This window comes from Botrytis porri (assembly GCF_014898465.1).
Source record: "Botrytis porri strain MUCL 3234 chromosome Unknown BPOR_016, whole genome shotgun sequence".
NCBI lineage: Eukaryota > Fungi > Ascomycota > Leotiomycetes > Helotiales > Sclerotiniaceae > Botrytis > Botrytis porri.
In genome coordinates this window covers 898,824-918,979 of record NW_024066090.1, presented here as the reverse complement: position 1 = coordinate 918,979, position 20,156 = coordinate 898,824, and the positions used below count along the sequence as shown (strand labels likewise).

The window sequence follows — 20,156 nt, the reverse complement described above, 5'->3', positions numbered from 1 at the left end:
GCTCAATATCTTAGGGGTTTGTTTTGTTCGGAACGGGTGGACAGCACACTTCTGGATTTTGTTTTTAGTCAGGGAGTTTAAAAATGTATGGTTATGCTCACAGTATGGTGTACAGCACATACGTATATTCCCGGGGAATAGGGGGTGTCCTAATATATGATTTCGAGTGAAAGGGGGAGGGGTGGGGGGATTGATGGAGTATGATACCTTGGGGAGAATGAATTGGGAGTTTGTATGTGTTATTGGAATGGATTGGTCTGTACAGGAGTTTCTCGAGAGTGTAGTTTACAGCTCAACAAGGAGGGGTGGAGATGTATGCGAAATGAATCAATTGCTCGTCTTTGTTGAGGGGTGGGGGTACAGGATTACATGATTATGGATTGGTAGGTGGCTCAGTGTATTTTGTATTGATAGGTAATTGTATAAATTATTAAAATGAGGAATATTTGTTATTCTCCAGTTTTCAGGCTTCATACGGAAGTCAAGGTGTGTATGATTATGTATAGGAGAGTGTGAGTCTTCATATTCGTGCGGTATACCTCTTCGTGGAGAGAACATGTTGCTTACAAGTAGTGAGGGAGTGGTATGCTTGCATCCTTGAAAGAATTTACTAGCTTTACAAAATCGGAATGATCATTTCTGTAAAGATTCATTCTCGGTATCATTCTTCCAAATTTTTGCTATTGATCCCCGTATCCTGGGCTCTAACAACCATCCAAAAGACTTCAGTAAAACTCAGTAGCTTGTTATTGCCAGATTGTTGTCAATGTCGGTTATGTATGTCCTCCCATCAAGCTTTCCACACAGCTAGTCCTAATCTCAATCTCAATCCCAATCCCAAGCTCAATAGATCATCAAAAATCAAAAATCAAAAATCAAACAACCAACTACTTCTAATTTCTCCACATTTACACATTTACACATTTACACATATCCGCATTCGAAACCAAATTCAAATTTCATATTTATGAATGAACTCTAGCTTACTATCTAGTGTATGGACAGTCTATGGATGGATGGATGGATGGATGGATGGATGGATGGATGGATGGATGGATGGATGGGTGCATATATTGAGGAGTTCATTTGCCTTTGACTTTTGAAAGAATAGAAGGGGGCTTGGTTCGTCGGAGAAGTTGGAGATTGATAGGGTGTGGGGGAGGAAGAGGTAATTCTGCTTTTGTTTTTTGGGGGGGCAGAGAATGAGATATTGTGCGGATTTGGATGGTGGGGAGAGATGGGAGAGTTGTGTGGATGGGGGTTTGGATGGAGGGTTTATGTGGTTTGTCGAGTGGAAGTGGAAGTGGAAGTGGGACATGTGATGAATCTGATGATGGGATGGTGTGTACATGTGTATATTTGTGCCTGGTGAGTAATCTGAACTGTGTTGGGGGTTTTGAGGACATTGTGGAGAAAAATACCCTGAAGATGTAGGATTCATTGAAAAGGGAGAAAGAAAGTCTGTGATTTCCTCTTGTATTGTGTTCTTGGATCTTGATAGAAGAAGTGTATGATGGAGGTGATGATGTTTATGCATCTATGTTGGATTTTGGGGATACTCGACACTGACGAGAGAAATTAGATTGATATCCTGGATGTCCCAGGGTATGGTATAGGAAGACTGTTGGAACTTTATCGGGAGAATGAAATTGAATAAAAGTGCAACGAAGATAGATGGCGCAAGGGAAAGTGATGCGAGGGGGGAAGAGTATTTGGGGTTTTCTGTTGGTGTTATTGCATAGAGGTTTTATGGTGATATTGAATATTCGGGTCGATAGATAGTGGATTTTCACACAGGTGCGTGAGCTGCGGAAGTCTTTATGTTGGGAGTAGGTGGTGATGAAGTAGATGAGGAGAGTAAAAGTAATAGTGATGATGGTAGGGACAAAAATTGGAATTAAGTGATAGCGAAAAAACGTGTGTTGGCCGGTGATGAGAATTTATTATGGTGAGGAACCTGAATACTTGATCACCACCAAATTATTGGCAAGATACAAGCTGAGCTCTACATCTTAGTTGTAGCCAGATATCTTGCTATGTAAGGCCTGCAAGCTGATTTCAAATTCTTATTCATCTTGAAGGCCGACATTCGTATTTTAGATATTACACCCAAGTCAGTTACACGTCCATTTACATACTGCGCCTGTTCTACCCAAGATAACCTTCTATCTCTTGGAAACTTGGTTTCAAAACGATGATTCTGGTACTATACAAATACTGCAGTGGTGGGTATTGGTCTATTCCATGTGTTTATTGAGAAAACATGCATGCGAGCTAAGCTTATCAAAGCACGCATTCTATCGAATCCCTATTTCAGTTTCCCCAATACCAAAACGCAATGGGTATATAAAGGCTGCTCTTGCACCAATCCCGAGACATCTAAAGTACGCACTATCGATTGGTGAAATGGCAAAGGGCAATATAAAAGGGTAGACCAGAAAGTTTCATACCATGACTTGAGCGTTTTGAAAGAGCAAGAGAAGCTAGCTCAATGCCTTGTTTGATTTTGACAATAATAGTATAAGGCATGTGTGGATAGCAACATGATTAGTTGCAGCTTTGACAATGGCAATTATTTCATACTTGGTTCGGCAATGGATGAGTAAATCAGACTCAAGTTCTTTCACTTGAATATTTCGACCTCATACTTGACACTTGCCTAATTAGACCTTTGAATATGAATATAGGAGGCTTTTCAGTTAGTGGGTGACAAGCTTTGATAGTCATCATCATGAAGGTCCTGGTAGTAAACGAGACTAATTATTCTATCGAATGCGTCTATAAAAGATCCATCAAGCCCCCTAGTCTAATGTTCATAGACCCAGTAAATACGCATAGGAAATAAATGAGCTAGCAGAATTCCACGCTATTGAGGATCAAGGCTGTATATGAGACGAGCCTTGAAGGATATGCGGAAATATTTCTTGGGTCTGGGGTCTGAGGTGATGTCTTCATTTGACAGCGACAGTTTGAGGATGAGATTATGGGCGAAGCAATAACGATGATGGAAAATTGAGAATGACAATGAAATATCACACAAACTTCTCGGAATTCTCTTCACTTAACCTTTCAAGTAAGATGTGCGAGGGACGGAATTTGGAGATACACATGATGTAACAGATACGCCACTCCTTTGAAGTCCATGTTCTGTGGTTCTCTTGCTTTTGGAATGAGAGGATCTCTGTATCTCATCGCTATTTATATAAGAATTCGAGGACCATTCAGATAGAGGTTGATTACAAATAGCACGCGTTTCAACACATTGCCCTTCTAAGAAATGTCACAGCATAGTCTTCTTTGCTACTGACTTATAGGATGGCAGTACTTCCACTGGAAAGATTTTTGCGCCTGTAAGATTGTATTCACTTCTTTGCACGTGTGAAAGAGATTTTTGTGAGTTGGAGAGGTAAGAAAGAGGTGTAGATGAAAAGACAACAGTTTAATACTACACGAAGCGACAACCAGCTAAAAAAGAATGGGCAACGAAACAACGGGGATGGAATGGCGAAGGCCCTTTCGTGTATTGTCACGGGATGTGATTCAGTAGATTGTATCAAATAGGAGAATGAACTCTCAAATTCCAGCATTTCTATTCAACTGTGATGATTGGAATATTCTTGAAAAAAAAAAACACCAACACATACCACTACTACTTCAGATCCAAGAACATGTTCGAAACTTGGCCAGTTTAGATTTTACACAATCCAACTTCCGTGCACGATCATTCCAATCTCCATGCTGCCGCATTCCTGCACATCGTGATCCTTCATGGTCATTTCTCATAGCCAACAATCCAAAATCATGGCACCACTTCAGGCCGACTAACATGAGCCGTCTCAATTCATCACACCACCAAAAATCCTCCCAGGCCGGAAACTATTGACAACCGTCATTAGCGCTTATAAAATCCCTCAATTTATCTCTTCCGGCCGCGACCCGTCTATCGCCGCGTCCCTCACCCTCATCGGGGAAACTTAGAAATTATCCTCCGATCAAGTGGCTCAAGTCCACCATTCTGACCCGGCGGATGGATCCCGTTTCTTCTAGGCCCTAGTGATATAGTGCGGGGTACCATCCACTAAATGGACGTACGACATTTGTACAAGTGACATACTTTACCGCTGTTAGCCCCAGAGACCCGATTACCCCATCACTCAGTCGAGATCTAAACCGATTGTACATGATCCTCGTGTTCTTACAACTGCAGTACTCTTGAAAGGTATGCATTAACAATTAATTGCCCGTGATACCGACTTCTGATCTGTTCATTCTTGCTTTCCTACTCCTGGGGACTAAGTTTTTGGACAAGTATCAAAGCGTCTCACTGCGCTGGCGTCGAAAAAGCAAAGGGGACCCCCACGCTCCATCTCCACGTGTGGAGTTCTTAGACACGGCATTTTGTCTGGACTAAAGTGCAGCATAAAGCAGCAATCTCTTCATGTGCATCACGAGAACAACAGATGCTGCACGCAGCAGATGCAAAGTAGGCGTTGTAAAATGTTTCCTTACATATCGCTAGTATATGCCCGCTTATTAGGAAAAGGAGAAAAAGTAAAAACCAGACGGTCTTCAGATCTTGGTTGGATAGACTGGGTACCCACATACGTATACTCAAAAGAAAGAAACAAGAACTCAGTAGTAACACTCCATCTCGTGATCTCCGCATGATATCTCCATCTCATCGGTCACAACTGACGCCAAGATCCTCTTGTATCCCGTAAAAATGTATGTAGGGACGAAACTGGAAAACTCAATTCTCATTTCATTAATTAAAGACGAACAAAAAGTAATTCTGTACTAACAATGATGCATTTTACCGTGCCCCACAATTCTTAATGCTAAGGGGTAAGAAGGAAGGCCACTTCACGTGAAATCGAGGTACAACAAGCTGTCGTATCACTGGACCAACAGAACAAGCAAGTAAATATCTAACCAAATCTTTTTCCTTGCGTCGGCCAGCAACGGCTCTCGGTAATAGATCGGTGTTGGAGTTGCAGATGAAACAGTGCTTGGTTTTTTTTGACATATGCAGGTTCCCGAGGCGACGCTAAGGAATGTATGGATTGTACCGCAGTAAGATGGGCTTTGTACTTAAGTTTGTACTAGAGTTGTAGGCTTTTTCGGGGCGTGGTGTTGTAACACATGAGTGAGCAAGATATTGATCATAAAGTGTAACCACAAAAGCAAACATGGAGAGATTGATGCAGAAGTGCAGAACTTAGTTGTGGTACGCCGGAGAAGAGGGAAGGCTGGTATTGGAATCGTAAATGTGGAATTCGCCGGGAACTTATGAGACTAGATATTTTGATACTTCAACAGGAAATTGTGTTTAACCTTACCACCGGTCCTGCAGCTACAAAGGTCTCAGTCTCAAAGAACAAATAGAACTTTCCACGACATATGAAACCATACAAGTCAGAGAACTCGGTGACCAGAAAGCTCTTTCATCTTGCAGTTTTCGTTCTCGTACCAATGACCTGGTGAATGATAGAGGTATTCATGTACCAACAACCCGGATTATCGAAGGTACAAACCACTGGTCATATCGAATGGTGGATATATGGTATGAACCGAAGATCTCGAACCTCAACAAGATGGTTCATACCCAAATCGGATATACTTGCCTCTCTACGAGTATTCGTGATTTTGTACATATAGAGACGTGCATGCTACTGAGACTCGAAGCTATGACCCCACTTGAGGCTTGAATTATCGTGAACCATTTCAGTCATATCTCAAATTCCTTTTTCCGTACCTGACCCAGTGACAACCACTAACATCAAACATTGAGAAAAATAAGCAAACATAAAAGAAATGAACGTGGTGAGCATTTAACTCGATTTGGAATTTTGAAATATGGCTCCGGTCCATCCACATCAGCCTCATCTTTTTCCAAATTGAGGTTTTGCGGCGTCATCCAGAACATTCTCGCTTCCGCCTCATATGTACCCCTTCATTACAGTCGGAGGGAAAAAATTATTCACCGATGTAAAAAGTCAAAATTTAACAGTCTCAAACCATAAAGTAGGTTCGAACAAAAGCAACAATAAACATCTCCATCCGACCAAATAGAGTCAGATTAGTGAAAACTCTTCAAAGGATCCCGAGCAAATGGTAACGAGAGAAAATTTTCCCTATATGAATCCTCGAGGGTTCAGCTCAGCCCAGTCCAACCAACATGAATACACGAGCCACGACACCACCACGCAATCGTAAGAATTATGCCACTTTAATCAAACATCATCAATGCAAGCAAAACAATCCATAATGGACCTTACGGAACCCGATATTGTAGATCCAGACTCCATAATAGCCCAAGTTCAAACCCAAGACCATAATGCACATACAACGCCGAATCCACGGCAATGAAACGGAATAAATGAACAACAACAAGTCTCCCACCCATGTAACCACGGAAATCCACCACCGAGTTCGGAAATCCACAATTGAATCGTTGTCCCGTTCTCAAACAAAACAAACTCGGTGTCTCGATGCTTACTCGGTATCAATTCGTGGGTCTGCATTGTACAATTTGTGCAAAACTACCACAAGTATAAGTACATTGAGATTCTAGACTCTCACAAAGCCCAAACACCTTTAGAGAATTCCACGTGTATCCAGAAGCTTCAAACCATTGGTTTCATCGCCGATACCGTACATCGCAGTATGGGAATTCTCCACTCTCCCTCCACTCATCGAAACACATGTCATAGAACTGGACCCGCCCGATTTCAGACCCGGCCGGGAGCTACAGTGGAAGCCGGAGCCTGACTAACCCCAAATCCTTGTGTGGGATGAGGTGAGCAAGTGGATGTTGTACCTGACAGATGGAAGCGTGGTGAAGTGCTGGCCGGGGACGAGATCCGCCTGAGTGTGTGTTATATTTATGGAGTCAGAGAATCATGTAAAATATTATTTTATGGAGTAGGGAAGCATTGGGTCACCGACTGCTATATATGAATGGTTCTAGATGTGGGTATTGCTCTTCTTGGTATAGTGATGGTGGAGTCTGAAGTGTTGTCATTTTAAGTAATTATGAAAATAAGAATAGAATAAACGCTACAGAATAAAAAATTGATTGAAGATATCTAGAAAATTCTTCGAACTGTGCCTTCATGTTGCGTAGTAGCTCCGCGTAGGTAGGGCTCACGGATCGGTCCCCAATGATCTACCTCAGAGCCTCTACTATTAAGAAGAAATTCCGAAAACAGACTGGCCGGGCGGGTAGATGATCTCTTTTTTTCTGCCGTTTCCATCGAAGGATTTGAATGTCTCTAACCGATATTTTTTGATTGGTTATTTTTACCCTCGTGTTTGAGATCACCAACATTGAATCCTCAGACGAACCAACACCCCTCTCATCTCACCTGGCAAGGCAAGGGAGTTCATCTCCCAAAATATCTCGTACCTGGAACTACTCGGACGAAAGAATCAGAGGGATAACGGCATTCCCGCTTCCTCACGACGATCATTGCGCAATTCTTCCTTACATTTTTTCTGCAAATTTTCTCTCAAGCATCCTCCCTTCCCCTTTCAAGTCTCTCCTTATCAAAAGTCATTTATCGGTGAAAACTTCTGGAAAATCTTAATTCTGTTTCATCCCCTCTTGGTCACTCCTTGTAGATTCCTCATACGATCGCGATCATCTAACCTTTGCTGTGACTAAATTTTAGGTCCCGCTCTCGAGGCCGCTGTAACGGACGGTTTCTACAGTGGAGTGAATTCTGGGGATCAACGGTCAAAGCAAGCAAAGCAAGTTAGCAAACAAGGTACAAGCGGTAAGGCAGAGCTCCGGGCGGCGCCGGAGTTAGAGAATCTCAATGGGTGGTACCGATGGAGTACATATGTTGTTCAGTGGAGATTCCGCGGGTATGGATTGGGGGTTCCGCAATGTTTGTTTTTTGCTTTGTAGAATACAGCGATGTTTCGGTTTCGGGGCGGTGGGTTGAATGGAAGAAACTTAGAATCATCATGCTTCATGCTTAGGGAGGTACCTCCGTAGAAGCTAGCGGGGCTCTGGGGGTGGAATATCATCTGGATGAATGAGGGATATGTAAATATTTGCATATTCAATTCTCTCATCAACCACCCTACACCCTACATGCACGAATAATGCCTCAATTCTCAATAATCCTATACCCCGTATACTGTGTGCTATGACACCAATCCAGCTGTTCATCATCACCACCTTCATTCAAACCCCTCGCACGTGTCTCCGTCGCTAAATCCCAAGGCTCTAACACAGATCCCATTATCTAACGAGAACTCCCCCAGCGGAGACCTCACTTCATGCATTCAAGACAGCTCATCCATGAATTCTTCACTAATAGGGTAATACATGATCCAACCTTACATGAGAATCGCATCATCATCCATTTAGCTCTCCCCACACATTGTTAGACCTGATCCATGATTCCCAGGAGGTCCCGAGGAACAGAACACGTGCAAGCCTAAAGAATCCACCATTATCTCTCTAACTTTGTAGCCTAATGTCTAAGCATTCCCAAAGTCCCTACCAACCAACAGTGAACGTTGAATTATCCCTCCCATATTCCCAGCATCTTTCTCGTTGTAGATTCTACAACACCTCGAAACACTCGATGAAGTGATGTACAGTATAATATCTCGTGTAGAATCCAACAAAAAGAAAATTCTTCCAAACTCTATCCAAATCCAAACGCGAGAATCTAGCCGTAACAGTAGAGTTCAAGTCCGTCGACGATTCCAAATCGTCTTGGCTAAAGTCTAACCTTCGATCGAATCAAATCCATTTCCAGTACGCCCCGAACCGCTCACTCGAGCAATTTTTCTTTTAGATCAGGGTCTAGACAATAGAAATCAATTGATTTTACCACAGATAACTACAATATCAAAATGTATCTCCGTCTTACACAAGAAATCTCAAATGCGTGAAATTCTCCCACTCTAGAAATCTGTACAGCATATGGATTAGTTTGCCGCTGGGTACTCCGTAAGTAAAATTGCGAAAGAACTATACATAGAAAATTCTCCGATTTCCCTTTTCCCCAACCCTGTGGAAAGTTGATCAGCTTTCCTCACTCAATGCAGAATCACTTCCTCCTACTTCTCGTGAAAATCCAACAAGAGGCAAACAGAAATTCTTACTTTATTGTTGACCTAATTTTACTTACAAATAGTCATCATTTAAGATTTAGGCGCTCACATCATTGTTATTTTTTGGACTTCGCCGCAAACTAGCTGCCAAGGTACTTGTTACACTAGATTTCTTGTTTGTTTGAAGGAAGGAGTGGTGGCCGCCATAATGTACCGATCGACGAACATCATTTGCTTGTCTCCTGATTAGTGAATTAGTGGGAGCGCGAGGGGTACCATACTACATGGGGAAAAAATCGTACTCCGTTTTTGTTGTCGTAGGATGAGGAAGCCATTTGAGTCAAAGCTATCCAAGAAAAAAAAAGTTTAAGGAAATTTCACATTTCTCACATAAATTGTATCACAAAACAGGCAATGAGGAGAGATAAAGTTTGGTGTCAAGTCCGTCAACTTGTGAACGGACTAAAGAACCTTTATTATTCTTTTTCTTGACTATCATGCTAATAAGACAAGCCATTTCACTTCATTCTTAAGAAGTAATGATAAGACCAGATTGATCCATCCATTCATACCGTGTGGTATATTCTCCTCCCAATCCAAACTATCGCTAACAAGAGATGAATTTGCCGATCAAGCGAGAATCAATCGAGAAAAAAAGGCGCCCCTTCACCATAAAGTGAATCATTCCTTCCTTTCCAACAAATGAAATTCGAATTGCTCCAACGCTGCCTATCCCATTGCTCCCATGCTTTCCCATAGTCTGAAGTGACATCTTATATCCGTCCCGTACCTTCCTTATGCCCATGATGTATTAGAAAAAAAAAGTGTAGTGTTGATATGATAATAAGACTGCGAGACTCCACTCCTCGCTATTCTGAATGCTCCGATGCAAATGATGAAAGACTGGACCCAAGGAAATTTTTAAATGCCGAAGATTGATGAGAGATGTGAACCGTGTGAATGTATGATGTGATCCTAATGCCCAAATGATAACACTTTTGTACAACAACCGATTTTGGATCGTATATTGTGAGAAAACGCCGACTCCGTTGTAAGGATTTTAGAGATGAGATATGGGTATTTGTATCATGATGAGAGGAAATTTGTGCGGTCTGAAATAACGCCAATAAATGCATGAAGTTGAGATGCTAATGTAGTAAAGTTTGGGAAGTAACCATTTAGTGGCTGCCGGATTGTCGTCTGTTGTTGCGAGATTGGTCGAATGAGCTAGCATATGCCCTCAATGCCCGTTTTGATTCCGCCGATAATTGTGCTGGTTCTGAGGAAGTCGAGGAAGTGCTCTGCATGGAGAAGAGACTAGATTGCGAGCTCGAAGGAGTCAAGGTAGACTTTGCAGCTGGGGATGATCTCAAGGGCTGGTAGAAGGATGCGGTACTAGAGGGGGTTGTACCGTATGGTTGTGCATTGCTGAAGTTGTATGCTGGCTCCATGTAGAAACCATTCGACCTTGAAGGCCAAGCAGCTCCATGAAGTGACGATGGTGAGGAGGGTGCTGAGCTGTCGCTGGAGGAAGCCTTTTCATATTCTGCCAAACGGCAAGCTTCTGAACAGTAAACACTGCCATCTGTTTGCCTGTCACAGGCGAGGCAGAAATCTGGAGACCATTCCATATCGAAAGACATTTTGTATGTTGATTGCTTGATAGTACTAAAGTGTGTAGAAGGAATTGGGAATGGGTGATGAGGATCGAATGAATTGAAGAATTAAAATTTCCAAAATTCGAAGGATGAGTCTTTCTTTATGGATCTTTTCGCAGGTAAGGAACAATGCTGTGTTGTCTGATTTTATGTCGTAGACAAAAGCTCGGTCAAGTATGCTATGGTGTGACTCGACGAAAGGCTCCACCCGGTACTAAGTGGAGGAGATCTTGTGCAATGAAGACTACTGCCGTAATTTCTAAAGTGGATGAGGTGATTTATGAATAAGTAATAGTTGACGAATATGAGTTATTGTATGGTATCATTCCCTTATTTCACTCGATTGTCTTGCTTGTTTCGAAAAGTAGATGATTTAGAAGTCCTTGAAGTTCTGATATTGGTCAAAGTATGAGGGCGGAGGTCGAAGTATATACAAATTTGAGTAGCGAGTTGGGGTTGACTGGGAGCCGGCCTGTCTGGGTCCTGCAGACAAAATGCCTGTCTTGTGCAGATGGCTTTTTTTTTCACCTTTTTGGCCACTTCCCCGAGAGTGGTAAAGCGCAGAGATCAATTACAATTTGGAGGTAGAGGGCAGTGAAAATAGGCTGCTAGACGCTAGCCTAATGGTAGTCATGCGAAAATCAGTATCGTTACTAAGGAAAAGGTGTGTGTGCTCTTCACAATTACTGATTGGTTGTACAGATATGTATCAATAGGGCAAGACTTTTCGGAGGCCTGCGGGAATTTTGAATTTTTTTCTTTCTTTCTCTTCTGATGTGGTGTGTTTAAGTGGTGTGAGTGGGTGATTTTGGTGGTGCTATTATGAGTACAAAGATAATCAGACTAATCACCGATTAGCGTGTAGTTGTTCATCATGCCACTTTCTGCTGACCCCTTTTGGTTAAAGTTATTCCTCAAATATGTACATATGCACTGTAACTATAGCAGCAATCAAGATATGGCTCACTCACAAAATGGCACAATTAATCCTTGAATATTCACTAGATAGCTAAATACTAGCCCTGATGACTTTTAGCTATACCATTCGAACTTATGACTGGTAGCAGCTGCATCGAAGTTCCCCACCCTTTGAGCAATCCTGGCTTCATACCATCCATGTTCATGGCCGCCCTTGATTCTTGAAGCAAATACTTCAACTAAAACAGCGTCGTGGGATGGTGTTTGACTAGGCAAGACAAAGTGGTTAGTGCTATACAGGGTCCAAGTTATCCTTCTGGCCCTAGTGAAGACCGTATTTGTGTCCCTGCAGTGTGTAGGGTTACTCGTAAATTTTCTAGAAAGGCTTTGATGCTGGGGTATCGATTGGAGTGAGAATAAAAAAGGAGTGTTTATGAAAACTTGCACAGGGTTCATTTCAAGCGTTCAAAGTATTATTGCTCCATAAAACAAGGCTCATGATGGGATAATTTTGTATTCGAACACCAGAAATATCGTCATTTTTAGAACCCAAAGATACCTAAATCAAGTCTAGCTCTCGATTTACCCCCAATTGAACCAGGTACAGGACACATAACCAACTTGTCAAATCTCAATAAGCAACCCAACTCAAGGCCTTGCTTGGTAACGAGTGAAGAAATCAAAGATCCAAGGCAGGATCGTGTATGGAAATTAATCTTCGCGAACTTCGCGCGAAAGAATTAGATTCGGGAGGGGAAATGACTGATATTGGTAAAGTACTAGTGTGACTGTTGAAGCAATAGTCTACATATCCAAGTAAGTAGAAGGCCTTATAGCCAAGACATCGCGAAATGGAAGCGAGAGGAATTAAAACAAGGACGCCATGATCAATCACCTGAGCTGGGCGATGATTAAATCATTGTTCATTTCATGTGATAAGTTTCTGGCCGTGGCTCTGTCCGCTCTGTCCGCTCTGATAAAGAAATTGATTAAATGATGTGCGCTGAGCAAGTCTCATCTGCCTATCCTGTTGAAATGGTTACAGCGGCAATAAAAATGTAAATGGCTCATCCATCAAGATCAAATTCCGCAATCTTTACCTAGCCTTGGGGAACACCAATATTGTCCTTCATCCAAAATTCTATATGATTCGTCGATGATCATTGGCATAAGTTATGTGCATTCTATTCTCCTTTTGGTCGCTTCTGCAGCAACGAACATCAATATCCAGTGGGCCCTTGAGATTTCCCCTCATTTCATGATGATTAGATTGGGACAGCGAAGAACCTCGAGTGTCCCCAAACTATTAACCTCCCGCTCGGCACCATCCGTTTTCTATAATAGCCGTCTCTCCAGGAAACCCGACAAAAAGACAGATTGGCACTATCTCTCTATCACCACATTAGGTCACAGTAGAATAGCTTGAACCATGTTACACTACAAGGTAGGCTGGGTTGGTAGGTACTAAAATACCATCCGAAAGCTGTGGATACTAATTGTTATAGCATCTATATGCTCATGTACAATCGGATGAGATTTTTTGATGTTGGGACTATACCCGTTGCCTTCGCCATCTCCCTTGACAGCAATAGACCGGATAGCCACGGCTTCACGGGAACTCCTCGACGAGAAACCTTTAAACACGACATTACAATTTTGCAACGTATTTCACGGATGAGCTTTACGGAGTACGTCACAGCATCTGGGCTTCTTCAAAATATCCAGGACAAGATTCCAAGAGCCACAGCCTCATGGGCCAAGATCTAGGGTCTAATTTCCATGACCGTGTTAGTACGTATTTCTCCACGCTGGAGAGTCATTAGGCACGAAACGTGCTCCAAGGCTAGGTCTTCCGTGTGGTCCTTTCAGCTCCTCGGCGCTTCAATATACCTAAATTTTGTTTATGTGAGATAACTATGGACTATGTTAGTAAAGTGAAGTAATATATAGGCATGATGACAGTTAAGACGCTTGATGAGCCAGGTAGAAACCTTGTGAGACGGACCCACGTAAATTTTTCTTGTTTCATTGAGTGACGATTGATTGACAATTGATTGATCTGTTACTTTGCAACTAGTTCCTTGATATTCACGAAAGGATCAAAAATCATTCATGATCTTGAATTCGCTTTCTCGATCCCAGGACTTTTCTCGAACAAAGCGGCGTTGTAGATATTATCCACTTTAAACATGGGAAGCATTGTCCACTATCTGACCCCGAATATAAATAGGTTTCAGTAGTATCAACTACGGGAATCACGAAAACGGAGAAAACTTGCGGAGATTATCCCAATTTCACTTCTTCGAACCGTGGTTCAATCATTTGATATCGAAGTTTCAATGATCCAATCAGTTTCTCTTATCTTACAGCATTGGATCTACGAATGCATGCAAAGTGCAAAACGCTCACAAGCTTGATATGAAGACCAAACCCAGAGATTGTGAAAGGCGGCTACTTGCTACTCCTTCTGCGCCCCTGCGTTGTAACGTCGTTGGGTCATGTCGCTGGTACTTTCACGACAGCAATTCGTGGGGTTGTGGTTGTACATGGCTTGTATCCGTCTTGTATTCAACGTCACCAAGTCATGTTAATAGCCTCATGCTACTATGAAGCAATATATACTTCGGTGTACAGCGTTTATGAATTTGACGGTATGCACTTTTGACTGCAGTCTTACATAGGGAAACTGGCCATTATGGCAATGTTCATGCCATCTTCTATGAAGCAACGTACTGCATCTCTGGTACTTACCAAGAGACTGCAGACCCATGAAAGTACTACAACCCATGTACACGATCCTCATGCAAAACAATATATCTCCCACAAACCAGCCGTCTCTTGAAAGAGATTATCTCTTTTTCACCCAACAATATGGCGATACTCGTCAATCGTTTTGGTCTAGTCTATCACGAGGCTGAAGAAAGCGACCTCGAGATTCATTTACGGTAGCCAATCTTCTCTCCGATACTTTATTTGAAGCGGGTATACAGAGTAAATTTGGTTACAAGATTTCGAACTAAACAAAAGGAATCCCATGCTAGTTGATGATCACACTAAGAGCTGAGAAGTGAGTGGGGGTTCACAAGACATCACTATCTCTAACCGACGACATAAGACGGCTTCGCGGACTCTTCATCGGACGGCTTTGGAGAGGCTTCGGAATTCCAATGATGGAAAAGTCTCAGCCCTAGTCGGTCGTACCGATGCCGTCTCTTACCAAGGAGCTGACATTCAGCTCGTATCACCGTTATCACGAGAGTTTACGTACTCTAGACTGGAATGCTATGTGGATCACTCACCAATTACTATTCATCAAAAATGGTAAGATAGTCATCATAAGCACAACATGAAATTTTACCAAAATGATGCTATCCTAACATTTCTTAACTAGCTTTCAATATCCGCACATAGATTCTCCTTTCCTTATCTTTTCTTATTCAACATTCCACACATTCTACGCGATAATAATCATCAATATCAGATTGCCTCGTCCCCTTCAATTCCAAAACAGGGGGCGGACTAAAGGAACTATAATTCCACATCAACCATGCCTCTTTTAGTTATCTCGCATAGCAACTCCGCATCATCAGCAATTGAGCTAGACCATTTTAGATTTCTCGCGGTTAATGCGCCATAGCTGCAAAATTCTTCAATCCTGTCACACGTTCACAGCCTCCTGAACGTCTCATGTGTAGATTCACTAGATTCAGTTTCCTTGATTAGTCGAATCAGTTTCAAAGGTATCTATCTAACCCATCACTTGAACACATAAAATCATAGATAGCTGGATCTATGAACACATGGCTCGTAGCAATGCCTCTCCACTTGCTGAAGGTGCCCATCTCGTTTAACTAATCCGGCCATGGATTGTCTCCATATCGTTCCATCCGTACTAGTCTGAGCGTTTTTGGACATCAGTAACAGCTGCTCTTCCATATTCGTTTTTACAACCGTTCATTCAAATCTTTACTTTGTTCCCCCACACTCACAATCCAATTGACAGGGGATGCTGATCGAGTGCTAATGCAAGCACACAGACTAAAAACTGACCAGACCCCCATCGCTAATCTGATAGAAGTCACAGAGAATTGCGATTCATTGTATCGTACGAAGTAGACCTACTGCATCACATTCTGTATTACTATTGGCTACAACTAGGATAACGCATGCATACCCTACACTTCTGCCCGTGTTGACAAGGAATATGCAGCCTTCTCACGGTGTTCTATTCTTTTGACTCTCTGTTTCGACTTCCCATCGCCCTGAAGTATGCACAACTCCACACTTAACATGAAGTCGTCGTCGCCTCATCACAAGCTGACATACAATGGCTTCAATAGCGTTGCGGGGTCATCATTCTTATTGGTTTACTTACCAAGAGGTGAACTTCCTTCATCGGTGCGAAATCTTGCCGTTGAATTGCACTCTGAATCTCAGACATCTTTCATTCTTTCCATCTCCATCGATTGGCTAGTATGCAGCCATATCCAAATTCGACACATATTGTTGCATTGAACGATCCTGATCGAGAATACACAACCTCTTGGGGCCTTAGAGTTCCATTCATTTTCGAAATCGGCAGTTTAAATCCCGATGGATGATCTATTCAAGCATCACCAGCCCCCTGGTACTATTCCGGCATAGAATCATTTCTAATTGACCTTTCGCATATTCCCAAAATATACAGCGGCATGAGAAACACCAATCGTAATCGATATTAAGCATCAATTTGAATACAAATTCAGGGCGATCTCCGATCTCGAATTGCCTGCAAGTCTCGTACTGTTCATTTCATAGTTCAGTAACAAGGCCCTGATGAATGGGAGAGGGCGATTTGTTGAAAGTTAACTTCTCTCCAGCCTGCAGGAAGTTCAGGAACCAAATTACATCTAGGTAGTTAGACCAGGATTCTTCAAGATTTTGATGCATTTGCATGATCTTGAGTTGCTTTAGATCCTTGCTGGCGTTTCTCAGACTTCGCAATCATTCTCAAGCCTAGGTCATGCAGCATTGTCTAATCATTTTTTTCGGTGAGCCTACGTAAGCATTACTAGTGAAGACGACACGATAGGCCTCCAGGGTAAGCAATATTTTTCATTTTTCATGAATGAATCATGACGCCCACTATGCAGGTGAAGACGAATGTCGAACAAAGACACGCCTTGAACTCTTTCCCCGCATTCCAACCCCAGCTTGCGTGTCACACATAGCGCTTTGCTCGGATAAAATAGAGTGACAATTATAAACATGGATGGGAGTTAGCGCTCAATATTTCACTGGTCAATATTTTCTATGAGCGCAAGGCTCTGGCACAGCAATTTTTATTGACACATATATTGATATTATTATCATCCGCTGCTTTGATGTGGTTTTGGTGGTTGCCCCCCTATCAACCAGCCATTGCAAAATGAAACGCAGCTCAGTTTGCCAGGTATGTTTAAGCAGCAGGTAGGCACACTCATTCGGTTGTCTTCCGTGAAAGCAGGATCAATAGTATCAAGATAGTAGCAATGAATGTAGATTAATTGTGCGAATTAACTTGCCGAAAGCCTAATCCTATAAAACAAGGCTTTTCATAGATCGACGCAAACAAAAAAAAAGAAAAGAAGAAAAATATGGTTGCTAATTGGTATGCGTGCGGGCCACTAGTGTACAACCGTTGCCAATGGTATCATAGTTGCCAGATGTTATCAAATCGCACATGAACTACTATATCTCCCTTCGTCCATCGATATCATTCTTGCATTTCAGCAAGGATGCCAAATGTTCTCACTGGATGATTCCAATTTAGTGAGGCCATCAAGGTGCTACTGCGGCTTGAATGAACTAGGGTGTCTGTCGATGGATGAATCAATAGGCATGTGTAAAGTGCATTCAATGCCAAATTGGTAAAATCATGCACAGAGGGTGGGATTGCAAGAGGTGGCGAGTTTTCAAAGTTTGAAACTCTGCCACTCTTTAATTGCACGACAGGCCAGTGGCTTTCTTCTGTCTGAAGTTCGGACAAGCAAGGTATTTCGAAACCGCCCACGGCTTTCTCGCCACATGCTTGCTTCATCTCTTCCCGTTGACGATCGCAATGAATATGGACGGACAAGAGAATGAACAGTGCTAAGGAGCGCGCCGGCTTGCTTTGATTCAAAGTAAATCAAGCATAACTCAACACATGGACGCGAAATGTTCGTGGAGATAAACATCCGAGGCAAAGAAGTCTTTGCATTTTCGTTGCTACTACGTTGCACAACAGCCTGCATTTCAAGGTTTCCTCCATGGATGGTACTCGAGAATATTCTTTCTATCTATCTTCCTGGCTGGCTTATATAGCCTATGTTGCCCATGCTGGGGACTATGCTGTGTTCATCTATCAAAATCTTTCCTGATCATGGTTGAGGCCATGGCTGAGGTCAATGCTACCGGAAAGGTTTGGGTAAATGTTCACCGGTAGCTAGTGGCCCAGCACAATATACAACATTTGCATACGAATCGGGGACACTCCAAGTAACCTCCATATCGCCTTTAAGAACTCCGCGCCCTGTAGACTATACATCCGGGGAGCCGGAGCGGCTCACGGGTGGTACGTGTGTGTTGTAATTTCAAGAGTGTATTTTCAAAGATAAACTTTGGGCCGTAGATGACGAGGGATGAAAATAGAGCACTATGCGGGGTGTCGCAGTTGGCTGATCTTGATTTCGAAGCATTTGGAAGTTGATAATAGGCCACACACACTTGCCTGCTTGTTTGTGTTACGACAGGATGGTGATGGGTGTTGGATAATAAGGAGATGCATAAGGGATGGGATGATACGCTATAAAACCTGTGGTAACACTCATTTATTCTATTTGATGCTTTGCATTAGCTCCAAATCTCGGTCCCGACATGGAGGATGGATGAAGACGGAGATAGAAGTGTGGCGAGAAATATGATCGGCTGTAACTGAATCTGTTTAATATATCACGACACCATCATCAATTTATCTGTGTATCGCATAGTTAGCAATCTTGGTTAAATCCCTCCGAAAACGCGTATGTATCGTGGGTATCCTTTGGTGGAGGACAGTTGAGAAGTATGATTATCTAGGCTCGAGATGTGTCATATAACACAGCACTGGCATGGTAATCTGTTGAACGATATAGCGATGCACATAGCCAAATCATAGATTTCATGCTCGATTTTACTAATGCGTTGATCAAATTTCTTTTTTCCTCACATGAGATTATCGTTGCAGTGATTTTGAACGCTGTTTTGGGATACCCCTTTCCCAAAGGCACAGGAGATGCATATTCTCGTAATATCACATCTTGACCTGCTGAACATCAATTGAAAGCTATCTAGTAAATCCGCAAACACTACTCTTTGCACAACCCACGTGGCAATCCATTTCTCCTCGCCCGTGCCTATTTCCTACGTTTGTGTAACGTATGGTTGCACAATTATCTTCAATCCATAATCCTTCAAGTACCCACCAACTCGTTGGTGACTCTCCGGATTCGAGCGCATATTTCCATCATATATCAGTATTTTCCTCATATTTGTCCTTAATTGTTACTTGAAAGTTTGTGCAGAAAGTAATTTAATCTCGCTTACCTTCAATTTCCATCTCGTATATCTGTGCGAAGCTATGTATTCATCCAAAAACTAGGAGAAAGTGAGCGGAGCGGGTGGATGAGTAGGGGACTTGATCTAAGGATAGCAATGGGTCCGAGACGGTATCTGAAGCACACGTGTTGATATTGGAGAAGACATGGGTGCCGAACGAGAAACGGCATGGATACATTACTTCGTAGGGCAACGGGCTCAATTGAGACACAAGCATACATATATCTTGTAAGAGTGCAAGTTTCATATGTACACATAGATTGACGGAGCATTGCACTTAGGTATATTTGCACCTGTATACAGCACGTGTTCGGCATGTTGAGAAGGGCGGGGTATGGAATATGAGATTATAGTCTTAGACATTTACCGTGTGCTAAAATTTCATATGTACTTCGACAAGTTTGATGCTTTTTACTTGGCATGGGAGGTATCTCTACACGTGTTAATATTCGGCCGGTATACCGAAAAAGTAAGGATTCCTAGACATTTCCGCGTTTCATATGTAAGATTACATTGTGACACTTGCACTTTAAATCGACATTGCGAATGTTGTGAAAGCAAGTTTTGCGATCGATGGCGATGGCGATGGCGATGAGAGTCATCTATTTCTCGTGTTAGCAGATTCGTGCCGTTACAATTTACTAGGTAGTTTCCCGTGAATGGGTGTGCTGCGGTGATCACCAGATCACGAGATTGATGCTCCACTCCACCTTCAAATACCGCTCGTCCCGTATCCCATCTTCGGATACTTCTTCAACTCTGGGAACTTGTCATCACACACACCTTTCTCCTTATCTTTCGCGGTAGTAGCGACGCTTCTACGTCACCAGAGAGAGTAACTTATCGCGCAATCCATTTCATTCATCTAGAGTGGGTAGTCTTTCATACATTCATGGATATTTCCCCGAG

At 42.5% G+C, this 20,156-nt stretch overlaps 2 protein-coding genes across 2 annotated transcripts; one reads left to right on the top strand and one right to left on the bottom strand.

Annotated features, from left to right (window-relative positions):
• Positions 1 to 10,253: 10,253 nt before the first annotated feature.
• Positions 10,254 to 10,718, bottom strand: EAF01_010479 (uncharacterized protein; the record flags this gene model as incomplete). Its single annotated transcript, XM_038918736.1, has 1 exon — positions 10,254 to 10,718. The coding sequence occupies one exon, from the start codon at positions 10,716 to 10,718 to the stop codon at positions 10,254 to 10,256; it is 465 nt and encodes a 154-aa protein (XP_038765961.1).
• Positions 10,719 to 13,163: 2,445 nt separating this feature from the next.
• On the top strand, positions 13,164 to 13,418 carry EAF01_010478 (uncharacterized protein; the record flags this gene model as incomplete). Its single annotated transcript, XM_038918735.1, has 1 exon — positions 13,164 to 13,418. One exon carries the CDS (start codon positions 13,164 to 13,166, stop codon positions 13,416 to 13,418), a length of 255 nt encoding a protein of 84 aa, XP_038765960.1.
• Between the last annotated feature and the right edge of the window lie 6,738 nt (positions 13,419 to 20,156).